The sequence below is a fragment of the Canis lupus genome, chromosome 1 (assembly GCF_011100685.1).
Source record: "Canis lupus familiaris isolate Mischka breed German Shepherd chromosome 1, alternate assembly UU_Cfam_GSD_1.0, whole genome shotgun sequence".
Classification (NCBI taxonomy): domain Eukaryota; kingdom Metazoa; phylum Chordata; class Mammalia; order Carnivora; family Canidae; genus Canis; species Canis lupus.
Window position 1 is genome coordinate 88,718,035 of NC_049222.1, and position 14,969 is coordinate 88,733,003.

At 42.2% G+C, this 14,969-nt stretch overlaps 1 protein-coding gene across 1 annotated transcript in view; it reads right to left on the minus strand.

The window, feature by feature from the left end:
• Positions 1–14,969, minus strand: part of FAM189A2 (family with sequence similarity 189 member A2) — a 63,638-nt gene that overhangs the window by 39,635 nt on the left and 9,034 nt on the right. The window contains exon 2 of the mRNA XM_038527135.1: positions 13,116–13,172. Within this exon, the coding sequence (XP_038383063.1) occupies positions 13,116–13,172 (57 nt within the window). The remainder of the gene's footprint in view (positions 1–13,115; positions 13,173–14,969) is intronic.

The window sequence follows — 14,969 nt, forward strand, 5'->3', positions numbered from 1 at the left end:
GTGGGGAGGGGCAGAGGGAGAGAAAGAATCTTGAGCAGACTCCACACTGAGCATGAACCCCAATGCAGGGCTTGATCTCTTGACCCTGAGATCATGATCTGAGCTGAAATCAAGAGTCAGATGCTTCACCGACTAAGCCACCCAGGCACCTTGGAAATGGAAGGGACTTCTACTAGTATTGAGTTTCTTTTTGGGGGGATGAAAATGTCCTACAATTGGTGGTGAAGATGTCTGTGCCTATCTGTGAACATGTAACAACTACTGAGCTGTACACTTAACATGGGTGAATGTCATAGTACATCAAATACAGTTCAATAAAACTGTTTTAAAAAAGAAGAAGGGATCCCTGGGTGGCTCAGTGTTTTAGTGCCTGGGTTCGGCCCAGAGCATGATCCTGGAGTCCTGGAATTGAGTCCCATGTAGGGCTCCCTGCATGGAGCCTGCTTCTCCCTCTGCCTGTGTCTCTGCCACTCTCTCTCTCTCATGAATAAATAAATAAAATATTAAAAAGAGAAGAAGAAGAGGAAGAAGAGGAAGAAGAGGAAGAGGAAGAAGAAGAAGAAGAAGAAGAAGAAGAAGAAGAAGAAGAAGAAGAAGAAGAAGAAGAGGAGGAGGAGGAGGAAGAAGAGGAGGAGGAGGAGGGAGGAGGAGGAGAAGGAGGAGGAGAAGGAGGAGGAGGAGGAGGATAGCAGCTAGATCATCTCTGAGATTAGATGCCTTCTTTGTCAGAAGAACAAAGAAAAGAGCCATTTATAAACTCCAGAAGGGCCCCTAGGTGGCTCAGTGGTTGAGAGTCTCCCTTTGGCTCAGGTCGTGATCCCGGGATCTTGGGATCGAGTTCCACATTGGGCTCTGCATGGGGAGCCTGCTTCTCCCTCTGCCTGTGTCTCTGCCTTTCTCTGTGTGTGCCTCTCATGAATAAATAATCAAAAGAAAGAAAAGAAGAAAAGAAAAGAGAAGAGAAGAGAAAAGAAGAGAAGAAAGAGAAGAGAAGAGAAGAGAAAGAGAAGAGAAGAGAAGAAAGAAAGAAAGAGAAAGAAACTCCAGAAATAACATAAACCTATCCGTCAATGTCATGGTCTGAAACTGAAGTGAACTGAAACGAGGTATGGTACCTAGCAAATGACACGATCAGAAAGAATAATTAACGGATGTGACTTGGTTGCTCAAGACTGTCCTCTTTTGAGGGACATGGGGTTATACCTCCTTTCCTCTAGACTCCATCACTCATGGTGCTACCAAAAATAATTTTTGGTGCTACCAAAAATAATGTCGCCAATCCCTTGAGCAAGCAGGACTCATGAAGGCCAACAGAAACCCACTTTGCTTTCTCCCTCAACGTTGCTGAAGCCCACCCACTTTGTATGGCTGGTTTGTGCTGATGCTCAGATAAATTCGGGGCCAGGCCCACAACCTCTCTGGTCAATATGAGGTGCAAAAATCCTCCGCCACTGTAAGTTACAAAAAGTCTCCTTTCCATAATTAGAATATCTGGACCTGGGTCCTAGTCAAAACTTGGAGCTTCATTTTTAATTCAAGCTTCTGTCCCTCTTATGAGATGGATCACTATAGGGGAGGAGCAAGCTTGCAGGGGAAAGACAAGGGGTGGCTGCCATCTTCTCTGCTTCCATGCTTTTCGTGTGCACTTCTCCTCCTGAGGCCTGCCAGCCACAGCTCTGTCATTTTGGAGAGGAGGGAATCACAGGGAGACCGGGCCATGTGGTAAAGAAGGTAAGAGCAGTGAGCACGCCTGGGTTGCTGAGCGGTTGAGCGTCTGCCTTTGGCTCAGGGTCTGATCCCAGGGTCCTGGGATCAAGTCCCTCGTCAGGGTCTCAAGAAGGAGCCTGCTTCTCCCTCTGCCTGTGTCTCTGCCTCTCTCTCTGTGTTTCTCATGAATAAATTAACGAATTTTTTTTAAAAAAGAAGGTAAGAGCAGCCACAGTTCACTTGACTCTTCCTGTCTGCTTTCAGCCTGGTGTTCACAGACAACTTTCTCCCAAATGATGTTCTGAAGCAGGACTGCTGAGCCTACTATTCTCTACTCTTAAAGCATCCAGAAGAACAGGCCCAGCCTCTCCCCACTTGGCCTTGGACTAGGAAAGCACAACAGTACTTTCCCAACAGTAGTTTTTAACTCTGAGGCCAGAAGGCACTTCAACGAGCCCTTTAAAATTCCCCAGGCAAGTGCCTGACACCAGTCCCAGTTAACCAAGGGTTCTCCAAATGCTTATCTTTTAGCACTCACTCCTTTCCCCATGCGGAGGTGGACTCAAAATGCCACAGCAATTCAGTAACTTTCTCCAAAACATTTGTCTCTTTAATCCCTAATCTTTTTATAGGCCAGGGGATAGAGGTCGGGTAAGGGTTGCAAAATGGTTTTCACCCAAAAGCTTTACAAGTCCTGCTTCAATACTCTAACACTGGACGGGGGGAGCTGTTGGCATTAACTCTCCTGTACTGCAGCCCCAAGTGGATCTGAAAATAAAGAATCCAAAGATGCCTGGGTGGCTCAGTCGGTGAAGCGAAGCATCTGACTTCGGCTCAGGTCATGATCTCAGGGTCGTGGATCAAGCCCAGCCCAGCCCCAAGTGGAGCTCAGCTCCCGGCTCAGCAGGGAGTCTGCTTATCCCTCTGCTTCTGCCCCAAACCCCTCTCAAAAAGGGTTTTTTTTAATCTTTAAAAATTAAAAAAATTTTAAAAATAAAGAATGCAATTCTCATACCCTATTACAATCACATTCATATAATGAAAATACTGTAAATGCTATTGTTAGCTTTCACTACTTTAGAAACAATTTACGAATGAAATTTCAGTGGTATAATATAGTTTAAGAGCAAGATGTAAATGTTAAAACACTGAGAATATAAAAGAATAGTTCTATCACCAGGAGGCAGACAGAGGGAAAAAGTAGATTTAAGGGCTAATTTCTTCATCTTATTTTTTTTAAAGAATTTATTTATTTATTTATTTATTTATTTATTTATTTATTTATTTATTTATAGAGACAGAAACAAGAGAGAGAGAGGCAGAGACACAGGCAGAGGGAGAAGCAGGCACCATACTGAGAGCCCGACGTGGGACTCGATCCAGGGTCTCCAGGATCACGCCCTGGGCTGCAGGCGGCGCTAAACCGCTGCGCCACCAGGGCTGCCCTAATCTCTTCATTTTATAAAAAAGAATCAAAAAGATACTATCCAAAGTTGATGAACTGAGAAACAGAAGTTTATGAAATTATTTAAAATTATAGTCATTGAGAAGAGAAATAAAAATAATTTCAAAAAAATAGAAGATAAATAGGAGACAATGTTATGAATCTCTCATCTTTAGGATGGAGATAAACACCAGGGCACTAAAATCAAAGTTTAAAATGGCTAATGGTGGGATCCCTGGGTGGCTCATCAGTTTAGCGCCTGACTTCAGCCCAGGGTATGGTCCTGGGGTCCCCGGATCGAGTCCCACATCGGGCTCCCTGCATGGAGCCTGCTTCTCCCTTTGCTTGTATCTCTGCCTGCGTCTCTGCCTCTCTCTGTCTCTCACAAATAAATAAACAAAATCATAAATAAATAAACAAATAAATAAATAAATAAAATGGCTAAAGGGGAGTGTGCTCAGGTTTGGGTGATTGGAGAAATGCACAGAGGTCTAATGACTATTTTTTTTTAATTTTTATTTATTTATTCATAGAGATGCAGAGAGAGAGAGAGGCAGAGGCACAGGCAGAGGGGAGAAGCAGGCTCCATGCAGAGAGCCCGACGTGGGACTCGATCCAGGGTCTCCAGGATCACGCCCTGGGCTGCAGGCGGCGCTAAACCACTGCGCCACCGGGGCTGCCCTAATGACTATTTTTAATTAAAGTAAGGAGTTTAATAATGAACTCCTTAAATAAGTATTTTCTCTATCTTATTTTTTTTTAAGATTTTATTTATTTATTCATAGAGACACAGACAGAGAGAAAGGCAGAGGCACAGGCAGAGGGAGAAGCAGGCTCCATGCAGGGAGCCCAACGTGGGACTTGATCCAGGGTCCCCAGGATCAAACCCCGGGCTGCAGGCGACACTAAACCACTGCGCCACAGGGGCTGCCCAGTATTTTCTTTATCTTAAAAGGCATATATAGTAAATTATCAAATGTCATGATGTCACAGTGGTATGTTTGACATATATATAATGTAGTGCATGTGTATGTCACATATATACATCACGTTATATATGTCATATGTGTTATGCATACACATAGTTTATGTGTACATATGCTACACATGTTTGATAAATATATATGACATGTTTATATGCCACATATAGGTTTATATATGGTGTGCATATATATATACTATATATGTTTGACACACACAATGTGCATATAGATCATTTATAAGAATATTTTGTGGATACAAACACAAAATAAATAGAAGACAGTCTCGGAGAGGTGATTTATTTATTATGCCCTAAATTATACAATCAGGGGACCCAAAGTCCAGGAGAGTCAGTTTGCATTAATGAGAAAGATCCAGGGATCCCTGGGTGGTGCAGCAGTTTAGCGCCTGCCTTTGGCCCAGGGCGCGATCCTGGAGACCCGGGATCGAATCGAATCCCACGTCGGGCTCCCGGTGCATGGAGCCTGCTTCTCCCTCTGCCTATGTCTCTGCCTCTCTCTCTCTCTCTCACTGTGTGCCTATCATAAATAAATAAAATAAAATAAAAAATTAAAAAAAAATGAGAAAGATCCAGGTCTGACTCAAATCTATACTCTTTTGTCTCCATCAACTTGCAGAATATCTGCTAAAAGACAATGTCCATTTATAAATTATTCTATTTTCTCCATTAAAGAACTCCATGGGCCACTCTTTTGTATCCTTATTAGGAAATAACAGCTAGTAAGATCCAATCTGCCACCATCCCAGCCCTGACATCCAACACCAAGCGTTCACCATTAATTAATCTAATTTGAGCACCCACTGGACTTCTTGTTTTTCATCTGAGTTACCATAAATGACCAAATATTTAAAATGAATCCCTTTCATTAATTTTTGAATTCATTTTTTAAATTGTTATAAGAGTAACATTCACAGAAGAAAAAAATCACGGTCCTACAGCAGAGTTCTTGATTATGAATAACGGAAACCAACGCAGGCTATTTAAACAGAAAAGGAATTTCTTGCAGGGCTATCAGGTAGCTCACAGAATCCCCAGGAACCAGGCTCAGAAACCTGGGAAGAAGCCAAGGGAAGCTGGGAGCTGGGACCTCTACCAAGGTCGTGCCCCAGGAAAACCAGGTCCTTGGTTGCCAACCTTGGACACCGGTTGCCTCTTTTGCTTAAGGAAGTCTAAGCTGCCCGGCCTAGTCTGCATCAGCTTCAGAGTCCTGGGCAGGAGCTTCCATGAGTGGAGGTCAACTGGCTCACATCCTGGTTGCTGGTATACAGGAGTGTCAGTATATGGTCTCAGAAGCTTCCAGTGCGGGAGGCAGGACCCGGCCTCCAACCGAGATTCACACAAAGGCAAATAAAACTCCAAAAGAGAGGTCTGATATACAGAGGCTGATCACCAAACCCAAACAAAACAAGGAAACCAAACAGCCTCTTGGTCCCACAACACAATGCATATCCTCTCCAGATATAAAATGGGAAATCAAAGTCTCCCTCTTTCCCTTCCCACTGCACTCAACAGAAGTGCCTACTGTAAACAGTTCCTTGTATATCCTTTCAGAAATGTTCCACGTGACTAGAAACACATATGTATAGATCTCCCAGATTAAAAAAAAAAAAAAGGAAAAAAAACCACCGTATATATTATAACTTTCCATATGACAAGGTATCTATTTTAAGATGCTCGCCAATTCAAAATGGTCTCCCTTCTTGCCCCAAATCACTCATGGCTCCTGCATCTCTCTCATAGGCATAGCAGAAGTGGATCCCTCTAGCTATGGGGCCCAGACTCAGGGCTGGTTGGAGGGCTCCCTTCTATAACCCAGACACCTACCACCACAGTGTGTCTACAATGCACTTCGACATACTTCGGCACAGACAGTGTGATACTATGTACCTATCAGGTGGCCCACCCAACACCCTAAGGACGGTCAGGGATTCAAATTCCAGGAGAGTCAATTTGCATTTATGAGAAAAGCCACACTCCAGAAGCTTCCTTTGCCTTCTTCTCTCAACAACAACCAAGCAACTCTGTTAAATTAGCAGAGTGATTGTGGAAATAAGTTGTCCAACTGATGAAACTCTTAGCTTGTTTAATTGCATAAAGGATTTTAAAAATGGGTTTTCTGTGAAATTTGGGGTAAGAACTAAAACCAACATAATTTCCTGTCCCAATGCTCATCAATTCTGGGGCTGACCATACTTTTCTGACCCTGTATTAAACAATACTGAGAACAAGCAAAGATAATCTAGCTACTTGCCCCAAGAACTATTTGTTCCTCAAACGTAAGACTGTGAACCAACTAAAACAGTTTATCAAAACTAACAGCTTACTCATTAAATCTTGCTCCCAGGACCTCCCCTCCATTCACCCCCTAATCCAAAACTATTATGTCATAGCTTTGCCTAAACCCTACCAATTCTTTATGTTGCAAAGGCCACCTTATAATCCCCCAGCAGGGGTCCTCAAACCCTACAAATAGGCTCTCTTTGATTCACCCTTTCTGAGAACTAGTGGCAAGGAGGTGTCCTCCCTTACTGCAGCAGATCTCATAAACTTAGCTTCGCGTGATCAGCAGGATTTCAAGGAACCAGCAATGGTTTTCAAGACAAATGGGTGCAACAAAAACCAGAGGTAAAAAATTGTTCACACTGTCCTGAAAGCTTAGTAAAAATTTTAGCCCTTTACCCTTTAAGCTTCCAGAACAGAGTGCACGAACAATTGTTTTGTCTGTTGGCTAATAAGTGCTTGCATGTGTAGCAGAATTTGGCCTGAGGCTCACTTTCATTGTAATAATTGACTTGGCAGGAAGGTTACCTCAAAGCTTTGGTAATTACCTGTCGCTGACAAACTAAACATGCTAATGAGAGCACACCCAGATGGCTGAAGCCAGTTTGCAAAGCAAGAAATTGCTCAGGCCTTGATTCTGCCCAGAGATGGGCCACCCAGAGTACTTCCAGTTCCTGAGGATGCCAGGTTCTTACCCAATACACGGTTTTGGGGAGCAGATGATCAGAGGAGAGAAATGAAACCTCTGTTGCCAGCAGACTAAGCCCACTGTGGTCACAGATAAGCCTGAGCCCAGCCCAGGGTGCATTCATGATGCCTAAATCCATATTTTGCTGCCATGGGTTACCTGATGACACGCCAAACTGAGAGACCAAATCTCCCCTTTAAGATTTTCTCAGTGGATGACACAAATGATTCATAATGTGCTTGCCTTAATCTTAGGTCCCATTTTACACTTCACAGTTTCAACATGCATCCCTGTCTACAATCCTAAGAAATGGGCGCATGCCCATTGTACAGATGAAGAAACTGATCAGATAATTTCCTTGGCCAGTCACTGATTGAAAGTGGCAGGATTAAGACTCAAAGCTGACCCTCCTCGTGCCGTGTTCAATTCTGCCTCTTGCTCTTTTCAATCAAGGATAAACTTCCTCCATCTCTTGTCACTTGAGAACTTGAAAAAGAATTGGACAGTCACAAATAAGAAAATTATTTATTTATTTACTTACTTACTTACTTACTTATTTATTTTAGAAAATAATTTAAATTACAAACACACACACACAGAGTTGCTGGGCCTAGAGAAGTACTGAACAATTTGCTAATGGAGGACTAGTGGAGGAGTGGTATAAAGAAAGGAGCAGTGGACTAGAAGTCAACATCCCCAGTTCTTTCTAATAATAGTTCATGCGTTTGTGAACTGAACAAGCTAGTTAATTCCTGAGCCACTGGTCCCTTATATATAAAATAGGAAAAGTACCTGCTGTATAAACCACATAACTAAAGATATAAACTCTTATACATATACATATACATATATAAACTCATATACATGCAATGGAGGATTATTAATTATTCTGAAGAGGGAGAATAGTCATCTATTTTTATTCCTTAAAGAACCAAGAATGCAATAATCATAGTATTTATACAGGGAGTTTATAATGGCCTGTTGAAAATGTCTATTAGAAGTTAAAACATCCTCCAGGTAACTAATAAGGTTTCTGGAAACCTACATAATGAGAGCTAAAGGACTCTTAAAAGATTGCTCTGATATAAGTTCATCATTTTACAGAGGCAGAAACCAAGAGATGGGGCAGCCTCAGTGGCACAGCGGTTTGGCGCCGCCTGCAGCCCAAGGTGTGATCCTGGAGACCCGGGATCGAGTCCCACGTCGGGCTCCCCACATGAAGCCTGCTTCTCCCTCTGCCTTTGTCTCTGCCCCTCTCTCTCTCTCTCTCTCTCTCTGTGTCTATAAATAAATAAAATATTAAAAAAAAAAGAAACCAAGAGATGCTCCCAAGGTCACCAATAATCAGTGGTGATGTGTCAGCATTAAAATGCAAGTGTCTTGAACCCTCAAACCAAAACTCATTCCGAATTCTTGACAGCCAGGAAATACACTTGAAAGAACCAGAATGCACAAAGTTCAAGCTTCAGAGTTCATTTTATAAATGTAGAGATTCCTAAACTGCCCACTGGTATTTTGACCCCTCCTGGTCTTGTCATCAGAAATGAAAGGGCCACCATTTACCTCGCAGCTAACCCACCTACAAGTTTCTCTGACTATCTGGTGGGCTAATTCCTCAATCTCTTGAGAGTGTCTGGGTGATCCATGACTCTCCCTTCAAGGCACAATAAAATGGAAAGAACCCAGATCCCTAAATGGCTTTGTGGAGCAGAACCACCTTGCCAGCCTAGCCTGTTTGGACAGTTAGATGAGAGGATGGAATGTCTATATATGTTACCAAGTCATTTTCAGTCTCTTTTGGGGTAATGAAGTCTTATCCTAAATTCCATAATCTTGAAGTTAGAAGAGAAAATGATAGATCTTTTTTTTTAAAATAGCCAGTTCATCTACCACTTCTATTCTCCATCTAGGGTGCACACACAAGTGCACACACACAGCTTGATCCTACTCGTAGTCAAAAATAGTTATAAATGTTTACACACCATGTTCCAAGATTATTATTTTTGTTTTGGACACATGAATATCTTATCGGTATAAGGAAGAGGATCCAGTAAATGAACACTTCCAACTCTTGAGTTTCCATGAAAACTTGAGTTTGACCAGTGTAAAACCTAATGTAATCACTGAAGCAATCACAAAAGGAGCACAAATATAAACAGTTTTCAAAAGGAAGTATTCAAGTGTTCTCGATAAGTGTGCATCCAATAACTCAAAATGAAGACAGCTTGCCTCTCAAAGGGCTCTGGGAAGACCAACCTGCACCCCCTTCCAACCTCCACCATCAATATACCCCCTGACCACCCTTAAGTAGTAAGGGGAAGAATACGACATTCCAGAGGCAAGAACAAAAGAGACAAATTTAAGACAAAAGCAAAAAAGAAACGTCAGGAACTCAGGACCTAAATTTCTTATTGGCTGCCAAGTTAACTTCACAGTCAACAACAGACATATCTATAGCACACTGGCCCTGGGACACAGGGTGAAGAAGTTGGACAAGACCCCTGTCTTCATACGACTATCTACAGTAGGGAGACAGACAGCAAGTAGTAAACGAACAACACACAGGTTAATTATGGACTGTCAAGCCAAAAGTCAGTGCTGGGACATGTTGAGAGGCAGGGACACAGGGCCACTATTGTTGGGGTGGTTAGGGAAGGCCTCCTTCAGGAAGTGACTGCTAAGCTGAGACCCAGAAAAAAAGGAGCCAGCCAAGCACACAGCTAGGGAAAGAAGGTCCCAAGTTGGTTAAGACAGCCTGGTTGTGTTTCAGCCAGAAGGAGCCCCTATGGGTAGAGTACAGGATATGAAGGGGAGAAAGACTGGAGTGACCAGCCAAGCCCCCATCTGCCCACCCCCCGCACAGGGCCCTACTGGCTCTCTGATGGAACGTGGTCTCCAGCAGCACATTCCCTAAACTCAGGAAGAGGCCTGGGGGAAGCCAAAGAGAAGGTGAAGCAGCCATTATGGGGGATGCGGGGTGGGGGAGGTGGAAGAGCCATCCCTTGATGTCACTAGATTATCCCCTCTGTTCAGCAAAGAAAACTAGACTCAGGAAAGTTAAGTGGCTTATACAATATACAGCTCTTTAGGGGATGAGCTGGGACTCAGACTAGGAGTGTCTCACTGACATATCCAGTTTCTTTCATAACATCACATGACTTTTTTTTTATTTTTTAACATAATAAAGGCATGTGGCGCAGGTTATAACAGAATACTGTGGAGGTTCACGTGAACCGAGGATTTTTCACTTATGATACTGACCAAGGCTCAAATGATCTTTTGATATACCCAGAAAGTTTGTCCTTGTACAATGCCTATCAACTGATTTATCTTCTTTATAAATTGATGTTAATTAACATTTCAAAACAATCTCTACTTGACCTTCTAAATACGTAATTCATAAGTTAAAATAGAGAAGTTCCTGTATTCAACAGGCTTATAATTGATGGCGATACAGAAATATGACAGAAGGCCATTCAGGCAGGCATGTGGACTCCTTGTACATGGAGACATAACATTTACTGATGTGAACGTAATTAATGTACTATGAAACCGAAAAAGCAGAGCAAAACATGGTATACGTACAAACTGGTTATAACTTAGAGCAACCCTGTCAGGATCCCTCTTACTTCTGAGAGCTTTCCCTATATCTTTGCTTAACAAACCTCTATCGCTTTACTAAAAAAAAAAAAAAAAAAAAAAAAAAAAAACTGGTTATAACTTTGACAAAGTTGTACCTATACTTATCAACAAAGATGAGAAATACATCTAAAGGCATGCAATAAAAATACATCTCTATTAAGGTCATTTTCTTCTACAGTTGTTTGAGCTCACATAATACATCTATGAGGCATCTTTCCAAAAGAAAACAATGTTAGAGAAATAAATGTCTTAAAAGGTCGACCTTCTTAATATCTACCTAGAACACACGCTCACATTCTTCTCACCATTTGAAATCTTAAAAGTACAAATAGCTTTAGAGATTCTCTAATTTCAAATTAAATGCCTGATATTTGTATTACTGAGCATTTCAGTATGGACCCAATGGAAAAATCAGGGCAAAAAATGACTCCTATAGCCAAATATTAGTATAAACATTGGACACCGACCAACATTTTTCTAGAGAGTTGTTGCAAAACAGACCTCAGCCACTCATATGTCATAAAAGTCATCCGAAGTCTCATTTTCTCCTACTCTGCTATCTTGTAGATTAAAATGCTGCACCTAATTTACTCCTTCCAGAAATATTAACAGCATTTCACTAAATGCTATAACTGGTGGATTTCTAAAATGTTGCCTAAATTGTCTTGTGGGCCTGAAAACTCTTTAGTTTTTCAAGACCATCAACTCAGTACTAGGCTCCATTACTCTGACTGTATTCTACTGTGGGTTTCTTCTCCCTGCATTTAAGAATTTAGCTAGTTTTGTATTTATCACCCACTACCCAGCAAACAGTGGTCTGCTTGAGATGAACTGTTAAGTATATACACAAAACCATTTTAGAAGATTATTTAACCCTATTTCAAAATGAATGGGAGAAAAATCAAGGGACGTGATATGGAAAAAAATTTTTTCATTATATGTATTTCAAATCGCATTTGTCAGAACTTCTACTTCATCTTTAAAAGTTGGCAACTCTATTGGTCTATTTTTTATAGTATTCCCTGAACCCAAAGGACATAGCAAATAAAAACAAAAAACAAACACTGGGAATGTACCAAATGCCACTGAATCGTGAACTTTAAAATGGGTTAACTTTATATTATGTGAATTTTACCACAATAACTAAAAAAAAAAGGATAAAGTTACCAATGTATGTCTTTATTACCATAAAAATATATGTGTGATAGAGAATATAAGAAGTCTAAGCCATGAAACTGAGATGTCCAACCAAAGCAAAATATAATAATAATAAATTATGTATTCATGATTTAATACCTGAGATTTACTTCAAAAGAATATACGGGGTGGGGGGTCGCCTGGGTGGCTCAGCAGTTGAGCGTCTGCCTTGGGCTCAAATCATAATCCCAGGGTCCTGGGATCAAGTTCCGTGTCAGGCTCCCCACAGGGAGCCTGCTTCTCCCTCTGCCTGTGTCTGCCTCTCTCTGTCTCTCATGAATAAATAAATAAAATCTAAAAAAAAAAAAAAAAAACTGTCAAACAAAAAAGAATATACAGGGGAAAAGAATATGGGGAGCAGAGGGATGGGTGCAGGTCTAGCTGAACAAGGCTGGCTGAGTTGGTAGTTGCTGAGTGATCAGCATAGGGAGTTCATTACATTATTCTCTCTGCTTTAGTATATGTTTAAAAATGTCCATAGCAAACCATTTTTTTACAATTACATCTTTACAATAAATCTAACCCTGTTACTAGAAACCCGCTAGGTACATGAGAAGTTTAAAATGTATCAGAAGGGCCCCCTGGGTGGCTCAGTCAGTTGAGCATCTGCCTGATTCAGTCATAATCCCAGGAGCCCTGGAGCCCCGCAGCGTTGGGCTCCCTGCTCAGCGGGGACATCTGCCTCTCCCTCTCCCTCTGCCCCCCAACCCCCGCTCATGGGTGTGCTCTCTTTCTCCATCTGCTCTCTCTCAAATAAATAATCTTTTTAAAAAATGAATCAGAAAAGTGACAAAATTATCATCTTGCTTTACCATTATGAGAACATCTCCTTCCAACAGTCATCATTGTTAGCTTCTTTTTTTTTTTATTTATTTATGATAGGCACACAGTGAGAGAGAGAGAGGCAGAGACACAGGCAGAGGGAGAAGCAGGCTCCATGCACCGGGAGCCCGACGTGGGATTCGATCCCGGGTCTCCAGGATCGCGCCCTGGGCCAAAGGCAGGCGCTAAACCGCTGCGCCACCCAGGGATCCCTGTTAGCTTCTTCTTTTAACGAACAAGAAAGCTTTGGCATTTCTTCAGTGGTTGAATCCGACAGACTTCATACATAGCACATTTTAGAAAGAGTAACAATTTATGAGATCAGTACATACCAGGAGTATCATAGGCCGCTTCCAAGTTGTTAATCCTATGATTCCAGAGAGTATCACCTACAAGGATAAACAGTATCATAAATCTAGAAATGTGACCAATTCCAATAAACTTATCCTAGTCTCTAAAGCTTTTTTTTCTTTTCAAAAAAATCTGAAACCTCAAAGCCTTCTAATTCAAACACTTAATATTCCTGCTGATTACATGAGCCCTGGTAGACCACTTTGGGCTCTCTTTCCCCCCAAAGCCCCCAAAGCTTTTTATATCGACTATATATGTTTTTTCTTAAGGTCAACTAAGAACACACAAAGAGGGGTGCCTGGGTAACTCAGTCAATAGAGCATCTGCTTTTGGCTCAGGTCGTGATCTCGGTCCTGGGATGGAGCCCCATGTGGAGGGGTCCCTCTGCCCTTCCTCCTGCTTGTGCTCTCTCTCAAATAAATACAATCTTAAAACAAAACAAAACAAAAAAACCACACACACAGAGTAGCCTGTCCTTCCAGTTAGTGAAGGAATCAGTATTGCCATCCAAGCTCTCTGCCCCAGAGCACCTAAACTATTGCCATTATCAGCCTCACATGACACAGTGTACCTGCAGACCTCTCTTCATTAGATGGATACCCATCCTTTGTGGGACAAGTCAACTCCCGGAAGTGGTACACAAGGTCTGTCAAGACCAAACTCTGCCCACTTCGCAAGCCTGGTTTCTATGCACCCCTGCCCCTCCACCACCCACCTTCCTCCCAGGCACACCTGTCCCCCATCAGATTGGCCAGGCTTTAGACACTGTAGCTCTTTGCTGCAGTGTCTTCTCCTCTCAGCTCCCCTCAGAGCTGCCTGAGAACTACTATGCATCCTGCAAATCCTGGCTAGCAGTCACCTCCTCCCAGAAGCCCTCACTGATCCCACTACCCCACACTCCTGGAGGCCCTCTACACAATCTTCTCCCCAAAACGCTCTCTGTAATAATAACTTTTGAGAAGTGCATCTGTGCCTTGCCCACCAACTGTGAACTCCTACTTTGTCTCCCAATCCTTGGCTCCCAGCCTGGTACCTGTCACATGACTGGCAAGTGATAAATGTTCCTGAGCATTTATTCCACAAAGAGGGGAAGGACTACGGTGAGAAAAGTCTCGAGGTGCCTGGGTGGCTCAGTGGGTTGAGCATCTGCCTTCCGCTCAGGTCATGATCTCAGGATCCTGGGATCGAACCCTGTGTGGGGCTCCCTGTGGGGAGCTGCTTCTCCCTCTCCCTCTAGTCCTCCTCCTGCTTGTGCTGTCTCTCTCTCAAATAAATAAATAAAATCTTTAAAATAAAATAAAAGTCTCATATTGCAAAGTGACACTTCGATAAATAACAATCCAAAATCCTTGGTAAAGAAGAATCAGCATTTTGCCAAAATATAAACTGTAAATCAATGTCAGCCCTCTGGATAACACAGTTCACTAAGCAGTCAGGAAAGAACAATCAAAGTGATTATTCAGCTCAGGGACATTCTCATGTCACTGGAGCACGTTTACCTTTGTGGAACAGTGTGCATGCATCTGCTCAATGCCATCATGAGGGTTTTCCTTTATGTGCACTTTTTACCAAAATCCCTCAAAGGTACCAGCTCACAATTACTGCTTATCAACTACAAATCAGTAGGGATTTTAGTGTTACTTCAAATCAAAGTTCACAGGCCTACTATAATGCTCTCCATTTTCCATTTACTGGCTTGAGAGTAAATCATTTTACTATGTCAAACCAGGAGACGACAAATGTACCCACTTCTATCAAGGATAGGAAACCACTTGTGGCCAGATAGGCAACAGATTCTTGTATTCCATTTATGTTTAAACATACTATCAGCTGCC